Genomic DNA, 17,846 nt, shown 5'->3' on the forward strand with positions numbered 1-17,846 from the left:
ACTTATTTGCGTTTATTTATTTCACACTGCACTTGTGAAATCAGATTCAGAACCATGAGAGTCCGAACTGTAGGGTTAATCGTATCCGAGAGAAGCATGAAAAGCAAGCTCCACTAGTCTACAAGCCGGAGGAACCTACTTTTAGGTTCAATGGAAAGTGCTTCAACCGTGCAAACGATGGGTATCAGGCAATTGATTGCCGCAAGAAAAAGAAACCTCCACAAAACAAAAACCAGGCTCACATGGCCAAGATGGAGGATCTATCACAAGATGTGGATGACATGCATCTATCAGCTGTTGTCTCGGAAGTGAACATGGTGGGGTCTAACCTGAAAGACTAGTGGGTAGACACTGGGGCCACTCACCACATTTGTGTTGAAAAGAAGATATTCACAACTTTTGCACCGGTTTCAAATGGTGAGAAGTTGTTCATGGGAAATTCTACGACCTCAACTGTTGAGGGTAAAGACAAGGTGGTCTTGAAGATGAATTTAGGAAAAGAGTTGACTTTGAACGATGTCCTATATGTGTCGGACATTCATAAGAACCTTGTCTCAAGGTCGCTTTTAAGTAAGCATGGCTTCCGCATAGTGTTTGAGGCTGATAAGATTATGTTGACCAAGAGCGGGGTCTATGTGTGGAAGGGGTATATGTCAGGCGGTATGTTTAAGCTCAATGTAATGGCTCTTATACCTAAAATTAATGAGAAAGCTTCTTCTTCTGCTTATATGCTTGAGTCCCTTAATTTATGGCATAGTAGACTAGGTCATGTAAATTTTGACTCTTTACGTAGATTAATCAAGTTAGGTCACATACCATTTTTCAAGATTAATCCAAATCACAAGTGTGAAACTTGTGTAGAAGCAAAATTGAAAAGGGCTTCTTTTTCATTCTATTGAAAGAAGTTCCGAACCTTTAGATTTAGTGCATAGTGATGTGTGTGACTTGAAAGTCATATAATCACGTGGTGGCAACAAGTACTTCATCACTTTTGTTGATGATTGCACTAAATACTATTATGTGTATTTGCTTAAAAACAAAGATGAGTTAATTGATAAATTTATTCTTTTCAAGAATGATGTTGAGAATCAACTAAGCCGTAAGATCAAGGGCTTGAAGAAGTGATTGTGGTAGTGAGTATGAATCCCCGTTTGTTAAGATTTGTGCTCAATTTGGGATTATCCACCAAACTACAACACCTTATTTCTCTCAGTCAAATGGTGTTGTTGGGCGAAAAAATAGGACGTTAAAAGAAATGATCAATGCAATGTTAATAAGTTTTGGGTTGTCACATAACTTGTAGGGGGAAGCAATTCCCTTTGCGAATTAAATTCTTAATAGAATACCTTGGAAGAATGTGGACAATACTCCATATGAGTTGTGGAAAGGCCACAAGCCTTCATATAAATACCTATGAATGTAGGGCTGTCATGCGAAAGTGGTGGTGCCTACACCCAAGTGGGTTCGAATAGGCTCGAAGTCAATGGACTATATATTCATTGACTATGAACATAATAACAGTGCATATCGATTTATTGTGTATAAGTATGCTATTCCAGATATACACAAGAATGCTATCATGGAATCAAGAAATGCATCTTTCTTTGAAGATGTATTTCCTTATCATCTCCAAGAAGGGATTTCGAGTTCCATAAAAGAGGTTGAAGGTAACAATGATCACATAGATGATCAAGCAGATGATCACATAGATGATCACCTAGATGATCAAGTCGATGATCAAGCTGAGGAAGTAGATGAGCTAAAAAAGAATAAAAAGGGTAGGACCGCAAACTCCTTTGGTCCGAACTTCTTGACTTATATGTTAGAGGGAGAACCTCTAACTTTTCATGAAGCTATGACTTCACCTAAAAGTCCTTTTGTGGAAAGAAACAATTAAGAATGAGATTGACTCCATCTTACAGAACCATACTTGGGAGTTGGTTGATCTACCCCCAGGCAGTAAGGCCTTGAGGAGTAAGTGGATCTTTAGAAGAAAGATGGAAGCGGGTGGATCAATTGATAAGTATAAAGCTATGCTAGTTATCAAATGATACAGGCAGGGAGAAGGCCTGGATTACTTTGATATGTATCCACCTATGACAAGGATTACATCCATTCGCATGGTGATTATGTGGTCTGAAGATATATTAGATAGATGTAAAGACGACTTTCTTAAATGGAGATTTAGATGAAGAAATCTACATGGGGCAATCCGAGGGGTTTTCAGCTCTAGGATAAAATAAGAAAGTCTATAAGCTTGTCAAATCATTGTACGGTTTGAAGCAAGCCCCTAAACAATGGCATGAGAAGTTTGACAACACTATGTTGTCAAATGGGTTCAAAATCAATGATCAAAGACACTGATTAGAACTACCAAGAAATTATTAAACTCTAAGTTTGGCATAAAAGATATGAGCCTTGCAGATGTAATTCTGGGTTTTAAGATTACCAGAACATCTGATGGTATTGTACTTTCTCAATCACAATATGTTGAGAAAATGCTTGAGAAATTTGGTAAATTAGATACAAATGTGTCTAGGACACCGATAGACTTGAGTTTACACTTGACCAAGAATAATGGTGAAAGTGTCTCTCAGCTAGAATATTCTCGGGTCATTGGGAGTTTGATGTATTTGATGAGTTGTACAAGCCCGGATATAGTTTACTCAGTTAGCAAGCTTAGTCGATACACTAGCAATCCCAATGCCACTCACTGGAAGGGTATTGTTTGGTTGTTTAAGGTATCTCCGTTTCACCCAAGATTATGGACTGCATTACACCAGATATCCAACAGTAATAGAAGGCTATAACGATGCGAATTGGATATCTAATATTAGGGATTTGAAATCCACTAGTTGTTATGTGTTCACCCTTGGAGAGGCAGTTGTGTCTTAGAAATCTTCCAAGCAGACGTGTATCTCATGATCAACTATGGAATTGGATTTTATAGCATTGGATAAAGCAACAGAAGAGGCAAAACGGCCTCGCCATTTCATTGAAGATATTCGACATTGGTCGAAACTTATGCTAGCCATCTATATTCATTGTGACAGCCAATTGGCTATTGGACGGGCACAAAGTAATATGTATAATAGAAAGTCAAGACATATCTCTCGTAGACATAATTCCATACGACAACTACTCTCTAACGGAGTTGTCACTTTAGACTATGCGAAGTCTAAGGACAACATTGCAGATCTGCTAACCAAAGGGTTAAATCGATTGTTAGTAGAGAAGTCGTCAAAAGGAATAGGTTTAAGGCCTTTAGTGTAAGGTGTTACTAAAATGGAAACTTAACCTAGTATACTAGAGATCCCAAAATCTAGGTTCAATGGGACAACCTAATTGCATTTAACAATGGTATGTCATTGAGGAAGTTAAACCTCCAACTGTTCCTTTTATCAATGATACCGGCAAGTGTCGAGGTTAAGTTGAGCTTTTAATGACTCTAGTGTGTTGAGCTGTTGAGCTGAGTATAGCAGGATACTCAAGCAGAGTCACCTATATGAGTGTAAAATGGGGCCACTTCCATAAGAATTGACAAAGCCGAATTTTTTAAACCCCTTACTGAATCAGACAAGTTTTCCAGGGCCAAATCGGACACAACAGTGAGAACAGAACGATGGTTAGAGTAATACCTATGTGAGGTCTGTTGTCTTGGTTTACATAAACCGTAGAACAGTTCAAGACTTTGTGTTCACTGGGCAGCCAGTAAATCTGATAGACTTCACTAGGACGGGTTCAAAGCCAAAAGCTACATTTTTCAATGCAGGGGTTATTCCGTTGCACTCTCTCTCCGAGTCTTTGTTGTTAAGTGTTGTCTGTTTGTTGTTATTCGGTCAATTTTTATTCATATGGGGGATCGTTGGAAAATAATGATTTTTTGGTGACTTTAATGCGAAATTAAAGTGAGTTTTAATCCTCTATTGAGGTGGGTTAAAGTGGGTTTAGATTATTTGTAATGAGATTTTTACACCACAAAAAGAATGACCAAAAGCCATTAAGATTTGACTAAGAAATTAACTCATTAAGTTGGCATCATGAAAGAGGTGTTGAGAAAAGTGTGTAACCTTCTATCCCACATTGATTGTAGAGGAGAGCTTTGATGGATATTTAAATCCCATTTTTTGCCTAAGCGTGTGAGCCCTTTGGGGCATCCAAAATTTTCAAAGGAAGGGATTTATGGATGCTTCAAGGATGGGCTTGGGCCAAAACTATGATCCAAGTTGGTTATACAAAAATTGCCACACGCGCGAGCACACTGCCTGCCCACCTGGATCGGACCGAGTCGGGGCTAGTTTGTGGTCCGTAGGTCGTGGGTCGTGGATCTTGGATCTTGGGCTTGGGCTTGAGACTTGTTGGAATGGGTTAGGTTTGGACTGGGTTGAGTTGGCGGACCACCAAACTAATCTTTTTTTGACCAAGTCAGGTTGGTGGCTGCAGATATACACGCGTATGTATATATGAAGTATATAACTCCTCTATATTATGATGGATTAAATCCATCAGTTTGCATATTTATTTCTTGGCAATTTTGCAGAAATTAAATCCTGCATTTGTTGCAAGAGAGCTTCTTTCTCTTTCCCTCTAGGTGTATAAAAAGTGGCCCTTCTCCTTTAGTTTCCATACTAGAATTTTTGCATCTTTGTGTTCTTTCAAAGTTCTAGTTTTTTATTCTTTCCAGTGTAAGAGAGTGTTGTATAAGTTCCATTCGCTGAAGCTACTCAGTAGATGTCTTGCTGTAGCTGGTCTAACCATCGTATCTTAGGAGACAGATGTTGAACAACCTTCAGCACCCTAATCGATGAGGCGGTGAATCTGTTTTAAAGAAACTGTCTAGTGCAGACTTCGGTTTGATTTCGTTTCTTGTTTCATTCTGTTTTGTTTTTCCTATCTATTTGAAATTCTAATTCAAATTTTCCTACCTGTTGAAATTTAACATACAGATCTGTTTAAATTCAAAACACAAATCTTATATGTTGCTTTCTACATGTTCATCATCAACAACAATCACATATATATCTATATCATCAGCAAATCCATATCTAACCCAAAGAAAAATCAATATGATCACAGCCTCTTATATATCTATCTATATGTTTCTTTATATACTTATATATATATTAGTAGCAACATGAAACAAAACACAAACAAATTCAAATTTGGACTTCTATCTTTTGAAACAAAACACACACATAGAGATTTGAGAGATGCTAGAGTGCAGCCAGTACGGCTCGGTAAGTTTCGGCAAGTCGGAGCTCGATGGCATCGAGTGAGGCCAGCGGGAGATAAGAAGGGGACGAGGTGGCAGATCAAAAGAATAATGATTTAAGAATGAGGGTGCAATATGAGCTGCCAGAGCAGAGGAGGAGCAAGCCGAAAGAGAACGTCGTTAGAGGCGAAGGTCCTTGGAGTAAATATGGGGACCTCGATGTCTTCATGGTGGACATTGGCTTCTGTCTCTTATCTTTCCCTTACCAGGGGTGGCAACAGTGGTGGCGGCAGAGACGGTGTAGATCTTAACGGAGACAGTGGATATGACAGATATGGTGGTAAATATGGATGGATGTTAAAAGGAGGATGACAAAGCTTGAGCTTAGAAGGAGGACGAAGATCTCATGTTGGCGTTGGTGAGGTGACAAAAGCAATAGAGCTCTAATGATGGAATGATGGCAGCGATTGGCGTTGACGGAGAGAGAGAGAGAGAGAGTTATATATATAGGGATATTTTGGATATAGCTTATCCTTTTGAACGAAATATTTCACCGCTAAGACCTTTAGCCAAACAAAATTGAGATTTGGATTTATGGATCGAGTCCATTTTGTAATTTGAGTTTCATTAATAATAATAATAATAATAATTAATAATAATAATAATAATAATAATATTATTATTATTATTATTAATTATTATTATTATTATTGCTCTTAAAATAAAAAAATAAAAGTTAGACAAAGTAATTATAACAAACAGTTTAAAATTAGATAAATAACAAACAGGTTTAAATAATTATAATTTATGAGAGTTTACAAAGTGCACTTACACATTGTAGAAAAATTATAATTTTTGTGAGGGAAGTTATACAATTTGTAAGAAAAATTATGCTTCACAAATAATTATATTTTTTTCTGAAGAAAAAAGTAATTATATTCTTTTGACAAAAACTATATAATTTATAATAATAATAAAAAATTATGTTTTCACATAAAGTGCACATCATTAGACTTTCCCTTCAAAAAGTAGTGGACTTCAAGTGAGTGGAAATAAAAATTATTTTATGCACCCTACCGCCATGAACGTTTTACAGTTCTCGCTAACACTTTATTAAACTAGGTTCATAAGAATATATACATGATTTTCTGTGACTCACGACCTTAAAATTTGAATTTTTTATTTTTATTTTTTTACTATAAATACAAAGATTGATCATAAAATTAGATACATAACAAACTTTGTTAGTAGGATACACATCTAAAAAAATTCAACCAACTTAAGAATATTATGTCGAATTATGTGATTAATTTTTATGTTATATTAGACTAATTATTTATATTATTTTTCCATGATATTTTTGGAATCTGAATAAACGAGATATATATATATATATAATAAGGCAAGAAGGATTTTGAATTTATGTCAAAAATGTGTGTGAGATACATTTGATCCAATGGTCTAGATCAATTGTAATATCTATCCAATGGCTGAGGTTATACAGAAAACAGAAATTCCTGCCCAACATGGCTGTTTCTCCACTCCTCTCTCAGTATCTGACCTCTGTATTTGATTTGCCTCCCTATCTACCCTCTGTCTACCCACCTTCCCTCTCTATTTCTCTGCCTACCCTCTCTATCTCTCTATTCCTCTTCGTTCTTCTTCTTGATTTTTTTTGAAAATCTCAGCTTTTGCCTTCATCACAGCCTTCATCAGAGCTTACACTGTTGTTCAAATCAGAGCTTACACAGAGCTTACACACAGCCTTCATTAGAGTCTTCATCAGAGCTTACACAGAGCCTTCATCAGAGCTTACACCGTTCCACTCTCACCATTGTTCACTCCGGCTCGACATCACTTCGGCTGCTGGGTTAGTTCATCACTTTGGCACTGGGTTAGTTTATCGGCTGCTGGGTTAGTTCATCACTCCGGCTCGACATCACTTTGCCAACTGGGTTAGATCATCACTTTGCTTATTGGCTGCTGGGTTAGTTCACTCTCACTGTTTCCTGTTTTAAGAAAGTGCCCTGTTTTAAGAAAGTGCTATGGTTTAAGAAAGTTTACCTTCTCAATTTCGTACAGAACTAAATAGAGCACCAGACTTAAACCATAGCATTCATTCACCATTACTGAGTTTACCTGATTTATCTGAAAATCTGTAGTTATAATTTTCAACTCTGATTTATAGATTGTTTATAGATTTTAACTGATTTCTCTTAATTATAAAATCTAACTATAAAATTACACACAAGTCAATGTTAAATGATTGTGTTTCAGATTGTTATCTTAAATGATTGTGTTTCAGATTGTTAAATGATTATCTGGAAATTATCTTAAATAATTGTGTTTCAGATTGTTTATAGATTTTAACTGATTGATAGATGTTTTGTTATAATTAGATTTATCTTAATTTGATAGATGTTTTGTTATTTTAGGGTTCTGTTTTAGTTTTTTGTTTTTGATTTCATGTTTTTGTTTTTGATTTCATGTTTTTGTTTTTGACCTGGAGATTTCATGTTTTTGATAGATGTTTTGTTATCACAGTGCAAAAATCAATGTTAAATTCTGAAAAATGAAACATTGAATGCTGTGATCTCTGACCAAAATGAAACATTGATTCATCAGATGATAAAATCAATGTTTCATTTTTGCACTGTTGAAACATTGATTCATCATTCTGAAAAATTGATTCATGAGCATCAGCACTGTGATCATCAACATTGACTTTTGCACTGTGCTGATAAATTCTAGAAATTATAACTACCTGATTTATCTTAATTTGTTAAATATTTTAACTGTGCCTTCTGGAATTAGATTTATAGACTCTAATTAATAACTACAATAGATATGGATCCTGCACATGTACATGACTTTGATTGTATCAATATAGTTAAGAAGTGAAACAAAGTAGTGAAAAAAATAGTGATGAATAGAATTTCTCTAAACTTTATATTTGAATATTGCTTTTAAATTGAATTATTTAGTTTGTATTAGTGAAATATATAATTGTTAAATTATTGAAATTTTTATATATTTACTTTTAAATTTTGCATTATGATTGTGGAGCGTTGCTTGCGATAAATAGGTCATGTAGGTTCTAATAGTTTGTATATATAGTTTGTAGGTTCTATTAAAAAATACTATTAAATATATAGTTTGCATTATCATCAAATACTATTTAAAAAATCAGAGTTTAAAATTATAACTATAGATTTTCAGATTTTCAATATAAATCAGATAAATGTTATTAATTAGAGTTTATAGATTTGAAAATCTGATTCAATATAGATTTTATATTGAAAATCTGTGTTTCAGAGTTTACCTGATTTATCTTAACTATTTGCCAATTCCCCAAGCACTTCCTGATTTGTCTTAGAATGAAAATAACGGAACAGACCACAGTACAACTAACGGAAAGCAAAGCACTCATCCACAAAGCAATCCTAATCTTAATCAACTCACAAAGCTCACTCAGATTTGGATTTGCAGCTCATTCATTTTGCAGCTCCAGATCTTCCACTCCATCTTCTTCATCATCCCTCCAACCCACCAAACCAATAGTTGATCCACCAAACTTGGTAAAGCACCCTGAACATCCCACCAAATCTGCCAAACAAAAGGGCAGTAAATTAGCAAATTCTCAGAGTTTATTTAATAACAATTTGAGTGGAAAATTTGTGTTTATATACTAAAATGCAGAGTTTATTTGTGTGGAAAATTTGTATGGAAATGCAGAGTTTATTTACTAAAATGCAGATTTTATTTTTGAAAATCTGTGTTTCAGAATTTTATATATAACAATTTTGTGTGTAATTATTGTGTGTAATTATTGTGTGTAATTTTATATAGATTATATTTATGTTATGTCTATTTTATATATAATTTGAAAATCTGGAAAGTGTTGATCATCACTTTGCTCTGTCATATTTATGTTCTGTCATATTTATGTTAGATCATCACTTTGCTCTGGAAAGTGTTGATCATCACTTTGCTTATTCTTTTCCATTCTTTTCCATAGATAGATTAATTAGTCATTATTGTTTAGCATGCCATGAAAAAAAAATAGGAAAGTGTTGACCACTGGTATTATATCTATCGATCTATGGTATTATATTTATGTTCTGTCAAGAAAGTGTTGTCCACTTTGTAAGTGTAATGGTGATTTTGATGACCCATCTATGTTTCTTTACTGATTGATTGTGTGTTATCTGAGTCTATCACCACTGGTATTAGGTTAGATGGTTTCCCATATATATAAAATATTAAAAGAATTCATAGGTTTGTTTGAATTTGACAATTACAGTTATAGAAGGACAGTTTAGAAGTGAGAAAAATTGTGACAAAAGTGTTCATACCATAGATAGATAGATAGGATAGAAGTACAGATATAAAAGTATAGTGTATGAGCCACTTTGGTGGGCTGGCGTATAACAAGTGAGTTTCTTTTTTTTAAGTGTCACTTATTGTATAGTCTGCCTTGAAGTGTTCTTTTTTTTTTCCACTTTGAAGTTGGATGAACATACGTTTATTATATTTGCTAAATTGTTCAATTATTTTTACAAGTGAGTTTATTTTGTGCTTTCCTTTCACAATGCAAGTGCAAAAAAGCACCAATAATAAAATTAGTAATTAAACAATGAATAAAACAATACACGTTGACTTGGTAAGTAATTGTTTTGTAACAAACTAACCATCATCTGTAGATTTTTCTCTTCAAGATGGTGTGTAATTAGTGTTAAGGGTATTTATACAATTGTTGCTCGATACATGGTGTGTAAGGTGTTGATTTCCTGTTAAATCACTCATGTTAATAACTCATGCTAAAATAAAGGAAATTGAATTTCAATAACTCATGGACAATTAATAAATCATGTTAATAACTCATGTTAATTTTAGAATTTCAATAACTCATGTGTTATCTCATGTTAATTTTAGAATTTCAATAACATGATATTATTTGAAAACATGATATTTGAAAACATGACTTTAATAGAGTTTTGAAAACATGATATTATTTAGTGTTGAAAACATGATATTGCTGGGTTCAATAGAGTTATTGAAAACATGACTTTAGTATTCTTCTTGAATTTTTCTTCTTCGGGTAATTGTTCTTCTACTTGAATTTTTTTTGCCTTCATCAGAGCTTTTGCCTTCATCACTTTGGCTGCTCGGCTATTCACTTCGGCTGCTCGATCAGTTTATTACTTTGGTTCTTTTTGTTTTTCTTTTGTTATTGCTTTGGTAACGTTTGGCTTTTGCTTTGATATTGAGCCAACTGATATATATTGCTTTGCTATTGAATAAAACTGAAGAAGAATTCTGCATATGAATTCTGCATATGATTTCTGCAGAATTTTGGCTGATCAATCCACCATAAATACCAATGACATGGTTTCAATTTTAATTTTGATTTTGAAATGGGTTTGAATGATTTTGGTTTTGATTTTGAAATGGGTTTGTATGATTTCGGTTTTGATATTTATGTATTTTGAAATAAGTTTGAGGGATTAGTGAAATAAGTATGTTAGATTTATCCAGCGTTACACCTGCTTATTTTTTTTGGTTACTCAAATGCTTTCCTTTCACTTTGATATTCACCATCCAAAAGATTCAGAAGTTGGAGGACAACTCTTTTAGTGAGCTTGAAAAACCCAAAGGCCCTTATTCAGTGGTTTCAAAATGACATTTGACAATATTTATGGAAAGTTCTTAATCAAGTAATAAAGAGTTCTTTTGAGAAGATGATTAAAAGTTAGATTTTCATTTTTTATTTTTTATTTTTATGTTGTTTTTGAAAAAATATGACATTTTTTATGACATTTGACAATATTTTTTATTTTTATGTTGTGAGAGATTATATGATTCAAAATGCATTAAAAGTTAAAAGATGACTTTTAATTATCTTTTTAAAATAGTCTAGGGTCTCACCATTGTTAAGTAAATTGAGAGAGAAAAAATAATCATTAATGTGTGTTATTTTTTATTAATTTCCCAAGATTTGTTAATTTACCGAGAGAATCATGTAGGTAATAAACATGATGAGTCACCCAGCCCCTTAGCTACAATGCACCATGTGATTTGATCTTTATTACAATATGGGTGTATTTGATCTTTATTCACTAATAATAATAATAATAATAATTTGAATCATCAACTAAGAAAATATTAGGTGTATTATATAAAAAGATTCTGTATACAAATTGTGCATAAATTCAGTTTTAAAAAATTTGATTTGTTTGTTTACTTAATTTGATTTGTTTGTTTACTCCATAATGTTTTCCCTTTCTATGATCACACTCCACCTCCATATGGTATTTTTATATTTTGGACCCAAAACTACCAGTTCTTTAATATAAATTTAGCTCATGATAGTATCCACTCAAAACCATCCTAGGTCTCATAGCTAGCTATATTTAAGGAGATGCTTGAAATAAGAAATTAGCTAGCTATAAATTTAGCTCATTATATGTTCAGTGCACGTAAAATTGGAACAGCAAAGGACTTCAAATAAGAAATTAGAACCTGTTGTGTGCTCATTGTAATAGTGTTGACTGAAATCTTTCTCACATATAGTAATTTTGGGGAGTAAAATTGATTATACAAATAAGAAAATTGCAAAGATCTTTAGTGCTTCTCTCTCTATTTGATTTTACACATAGATCTTACACAAAGATCTATTTGATTTTTTTTTTTTTAATCAGCTGTTGTTCATAGAAAATTGCCTTCCATTGGGAATTAAATTATTCAATTTGCTTTTAGTTTACGATTTATTTAAAAAAAATTTAATATTATCATTTGTAAATGTTTTACAATAATAGATAGATTAATCTGCAATAATAGATTTATCCAGTTTAATGTAATTTATAATCTAGATTAAAATGTAATTTATCCAATTTAATCTTAACATTATGTTTCTTAAATGGATTTAATTTTTTAAAAGGTTTTGAATTTGAATTAATACTTGATGGGTTTTATTTTTTAAATGGGTTGTGTGCTTTTGGATGATTTTCATTTCAAATAGCTTCGGGGAGTTGGTCTAACCAATTTGTTATGTTTACACTTGAAATTGGAATTACTCTACAAATTTTTCTGCATTTCAGGCCCTTAATACACTTGACAGTATCAAATGGAGAGTAAATAAAAGGGTTCTTGGTATCATAGACATAATATGTGCTAGCATTTTGATAGCAATTTGGTAGAATATCACATATTTCTGCTTCTTTTCTTTTTTTCATTACCAAGATGAGTTGAATGCCTACATTATACTGATGTGCTTTAGTATATAGATTTAGTATACAATAACTTTAGTTTCTGTCAGTGTTTATAATTTTTTTTTACTTGCTCTTATATTTTGATTTGCAATATTGGTGAACATTATAAATCTTATATGTTTATTTCTTAATTTGCATTAACATTAGGGAGAGTTGTTATTTTATTTGAGTTTTGTACAGCATGTAATACAAGCAAAAATGTTACAAGTTTTTTAAGAAAAAAAAAATAAATATATTTTATATAACTGCATTTTAATCTTAAAATTATTTACATCGTGCCTTCTGTCAATTTTGATTAAACATTGAGCATAATTATTGTGAACCAAATTTCTCTCAGACCTATGAAACATTGAGGAAATGTCTCTCATCTCCAAATTTCTGTCAATTTTTAATCAGAATTATTGCCAATTTTTTTAATCAAAAAAAAAACATTAAGAAGAAATTATTTTTTCATCAAAGAATTACTGTCAATTATTTGAACTATTAAGCAGAAATTTGTACCATTCAAATGTAGTATATTTGTTGTGTGATTATAAAAAGAAAGAGACCGTTTTTTGCATATATATATTTTTTAATATCTAGAATTCCTAATTAAAAGAAAAATTTGAAAGACTTGGCATTTTAATATTTATGTGTAATATGGCAAGAGAGTTTATGTTTAGTATAGTATTCTATGTTGTATTTCAAAAAATTTTGGTAAATGTATATATGTGTGTATTACTTTAGTTGTGTTCATGAAAAAAAAATGTATTAAACTTACAAGTATTTAACTTAACACAAGCATTTAATATTTTGTTATAAAAAAAAAAATTGTACCATTCAAATGTAAAAAAAAAAAAAAATTGTACCATTCTAAAAAGACTTGGCATTTTAACATTGATGTGTAATATGGCAAGAGAGTAGATGTTCCTTTTTTTTTTTTCCACCTTTTTAAGGGAGTATAATTGAATATGTTGCATTTCAAAAATTCTGGTCAATGCATATATGTGTATTACTTTATTGCTTATAAAATGGCTTTCTTATGTGGAGATTTTTTTTTTTTTTTTGGCATAAATTTATGTTTGGAGTTTCCAAGTCATAAATGGTGAACTTCAAAATATTTATGATTATAATGGGTTTTAATTTTGGTTTTAATTTCATCTCTATAAAATTGAAGTCAGTTAAGAAAGATAAAAGTTCAAATTCGGACAATTATTGTGCTCGAGTTTTAATTTATCATTTTAATGTGATTGTTAAAAAACATCTATTCTAAATGCTAGGTTGACTCAGAAAATGTGAGTTTGATTATGGGTTTCTCAAAGAATGTAGGGAGAGAGAGAGAGGGAGAGGGAGAGAGATAGATATAGAGATAGGTTATTACGGCAAGGAACTATTTGTTTGGAGCTATTTAAAAAAAAATTAAGGGTGATTTATTTAGTTGATCTTCCTGTAACAAAAAAATTAAACTCACACTCAAAAAAAAATTATTTCACATTTTATTTGCTGTGTAATATATTTATTTGGTTGTACCATTCAAATGTAATATATTTGTTGTGTGATTTTGGTTTTAATTTCATCTTTGTAAAATTGAAGTCAGTTAACAAAGAGAAAAGTTCAAATTTAGACCATTTTATTGTGCTCCATTTTTAATTTAACATTTTAATGTGACTGTTAAAAAACATCTATTCTAAATACTGGTTTGACTCAGAAAATGTGAGTTTGATTATGGGTTTCGCAAAGAATGTAGAGAGAGAGAGAGAGAGGGGGGGAGGGGGAACGGACTGTTCGTTTGGAGCTATTTAAAAAGAAAGTAAGGGTGATTTATTTAATTGATCTTCCTGCAACAAAAAAATTAAACTGACACTCAGAAAATTTTATTTAACATTTTATTTGCTGTGTAATATATTTATTTAGTTGTACCATTCAAATGTAATATTTATTTGCTGTGTAATTCTAATGTATAGATGATAAATATTTTTCATTTAATTTTTTTGTGAATATCTAGAGTTCCTAATTAAAAGAAAAATTTGAAAGACTTGGCATTTTAACATTTATGTGTAATATGGCGAGAGAGTTTATTTTATTTTATTTTTTTTGGCACCGTTTTATGGGAGTATAGTATTCTATGTTGGTATAAACTCAACATAATATTCTTCATGAACACAACATAGAATGTTCTATGTGTAATATTCTATTTTTCATTTAACATTCTATGTTTTTTTTTTTTTTTTGCACCTTTTTAAGGGAATATAATTTTGGTCAATCCTTATGTGTGTGCGTATTACTTTAGTTGTCTTCATAAAAAAAAATGTATTAAACTTACAAGTATTTAACTTAACACAAGTATTTATCATAAGGATTTTTGTTTTGAATCAAATTCACCGAGTTTTTAACTTAACCCAAACAAATGTATTAACATTTTGTTATAAAAATTTTTTTTAAAAAAATTGTACCCTTCTAAATAGAGAAGGCACGTGCCCCTGGTATCTGTTGACCTTTTTCTTTTTCTTAGAAGTTTATTTTTATTTTTGCTCTTATTGTACCCTTCTAAATTCACCGAGTATTTTTATTTTTATAAATAGAGAAGGCACGTACCTTTTTCTAAATTGTACCCTTCTAATTTTGCTATTATTTTTATTTTTTTTTCCCTCTTGATTGTAACCCGTTAAGTATTTTCTATTCATGGCAGTTATTTATTTAAATAAAATTTTGAATTTTATTATTCAATTTGGTAGCAACATATTTGGAAATAACATTTCATTGCCAATGAAATCCATGTTAACTTTTATTATTGCTAATTTTTTGTTTCTTTGTGTCTAAAATTTTTAGGTTGAAGTACAACAGTTATGAACAATATCACTATTTTTGGTCAAGTAAGTTTTTTTTGTTCTTTTTTCTCTTAATATAAATTTAAGTACCTCTCTAATAAATTTAAGTACAACAGTTATGGACAACATCACTATTCTAATTATTTTTTTTCCTTATGCTTTATAGGTGGATGGGGACTTACACCGAACCGTAATATCTCCTCCCTTTACTAATTTTCTTATTTATGTGTATGAAGTTTTATTTATTACTCTAAAGTTTTTGTATGTATAGGTTCGATTTCTTCAAGAAAAAAATGTTAATGTTGTTATTCGCGATGAGCGTGACCTTAATACTATTCGCATTCATGAGGTAAGCATAAAAGTCACTTGAACATTGGACATGTATTTTTTTATCATTTTAAAAATAATTTATAAATATATTCTACTTATTTTTTACAGGCAAAGGCAAAGGAAAAAGACAAAGCAATATTAAAGGAAACAAAAAAAGCTATTCCTTATGGCAAAGGAAAGGAAAATGCACATCCCATGGTATGGTTTCTCAACAATTTTTAAAAGTTTCTTTTTCGAATATTATATAGATTTTTTTAGGAATTGCGTAGTGTCATATACTATTTTTTATGTACATTTTTCAAAAGTTTCTTTTTCAAAAATTTATTCAATTCTTTTTATTGAATGTGAAATGTTTTTCTGAAGCATGTTAAAGTAAGCATTTGTACAACATGCTAATGCATTTGTATGAACATTAATTTGAATTTTTAATATGTTTGTCTATTTGTATGATAAAAATATGTTGCATTTGTACAATATGTTGCATCTACAACATAGCATAATAAAAATATAATAGAAGAAAACGAAAAAGGAAAATAAGAAGAAAGAACAAATATGTGATGAAAAGGAAACTACATAATATAATTTTTTTTTTAATTTTTATTTTTCTTATAAGAAGTTCTTAAGGAAAGAAGAAAAAGACAAAAATGTATTTTAATATAACAGAAACAACAAGAAGAGAGAAAAGGAAAGTACAAGACATTACACGCTAATATTCATATTTTATGTACCCAATGATCTAATATTTACCTTTTTAACGTACATTTTGTAAAGAGATGGGTAGTGTCTTAAAACTAATAAGTGCGTGCATAGTGAGTTTGCAGTTTTGTGTGCTTAATGTGTTTTCAAATTATTTTTCCCTTCCTTTTTAAATTTCATAAATACATGCATTGGTTCTTATATGACTAACAACTTAACCGAGTGAAGAGAAAAAGTTAGTTAAAAGGAAGAAAAAATACATGATGAAAGGGAAGCAAGTTAGTTAATATTCACATTTGATGCACCTTCTTATATAATATTCTTATTTTAGGCACACAATGATAATGTGTTATCAAAAGCTGCATTGGCCCAACGTGCACGGCGAGAACGTGAAAAAAATCAAAAGCCATGTTCTGCATACCAATTGGGACAACGCCTGCGACGAGAACGAGAAAGAGAAAGATCGAAGGAATGTATTAACCCAAGACAACCTTCTTTAACACCAAATTGGTAAAAATAAAAAGAATTTTTTACCCAAGACAATCTTGAATTTTTTACTCTTACTATTACCACTTTATTATATAGATTTTAATTTTTTCACAATCTATTTCTGTAGGCCTCCTCCTACAACTCCATGTAGAAATGTTGGTGTGGTCATCCGTGATGAGCACGACCTTAATGTTATCCGTGTTCGTGTGGTAAGTACAAAATCAAGTCAAACATTATATTTATTTTATTTATATAAGATTTTTTTAATCTTTTCAATATTTTATTTATATTTGTTAGGCAAAAGATAAAGAAAATGTCAACCCAATGTCTAAAGGAAAAGAAAAGATGGCTCCTTCCGGCAAGAGAATGACAACTGCATGTCATGTGGTATATATTCTTTTTTAAAAATATGATGCAAAACTAATCAAAATTTTGAATAGTTAAAATATATGAGTGTATAAAATGAATTTATTGTATTATGTTGTTTTTGTAGAATGATTGTAATATGTTTTCCTGTAACTTGCTATTATTTGTATGTGTCTTTCAAATTTATTTATTCTTATTTTGCATGGATACATGTGCATTTATAATGTACCGTCCATAAGTTGCTACTTATATAAAGAAAATAGGAAAAAAGAAACGAAGAAATAAAAAATATATATATAAAGAAAGGAGAAACTAACTAAGATAGGTTTTTAATTCTTATTTAATATATAAAATAGAAAACAAAGAAAGGGAAAGGGAAAGGGAAAGGGGAGAAATAAGAAGATAGAAAGGGAAGAAATAAGAAAAAAATAAAAATAAAGATAACACTATTAAAGGTATAAAACAAATAAAATAGAAAACAAAATTAAGAGAAAATGAAGAAATAAGAAGATAGTTTCATTTTAAGCATAAAATATTCACATCTTTTGCTTCAATGATAAAAAATTTTCTTTTTAGGCACAAAATGATAATGTAATATCAAAAGCTGCATTGGCCCAACGGGCACGGCGAGAGCGTGAAAAAATTGAATTTCAATGCTTGCAACGAGAGCAAGAG

At 31.1% G+C, this 17,846-nt stretch overlaps 1 protein-coding gene across 1 annotated transcript; it reads left to right on the forward strand.

The window, feature by feature from the left end:
- Window positions 1-431: 431 nt before the first annotated feature.
- Window positions 432-17,378, forward strand: LOC145802423 (uncharacterized). The gene is made up of 7 exons (XM_082895135.1): window positions 432-660; window positions 1,611-1,750; window positions 15,562-15,639; window positions 15,729-15,818; window positions 16,648-16,826; window positions 16,933-17,014; window positions 17,103-17,378. Exons 1-7 carry the CDS (start codon window positions 432-434, stop codon window positions 17,208-17,210), a joined length of 906 nt encoding a protein of 301 aa, XP_082751261.1. The 3' UTR covers window positions 17,211-17,378.
- Window positions 17,379-17,846: the final 468 nt, after the last annotated feature.

The sequence above is a fragment of the Camellia sinensis genome, chromosome 11 (assembly GCF_055761805.1).
Source record: "Camellia sinensis isolate YWXY chromosome 11, ASM5576180v1, whole genome shotgun sequence".
In the NCBI taxonomy this organism is placed as follows: domain Eukaryota; kingdom Viridiplantae; phylum Streptophyta; class Magnoliopsida; order Ericales; family Theaceae; genus Camellia; species Camellia sinensis.

Excerpts from the sequence above, each read along its gene's own strand:
- LOC145802423 (XM_082895135.1), top strand. The coding sequence starts at position 432 with ATGGGAAATTCTACGACCTCAACTGTTGAGGGTAAAGACAAGGTGGTC. Across the intron at positions 661-1,610 it reads GAAGGGGTATATGTCAGGCG|ATGTATTTCCTTATCATCTC; the intron begins GTATGTTTAAGC and ends CTTTCTTTGAAG. Across the intron at positions 17,015-17,102 it reads ATGTTATCCGTGTTCGTGTG|GCAAAAGATAAAGAAAATGT; the intron begins GTAAGTACAAAA and ends TATATTTGTTAG.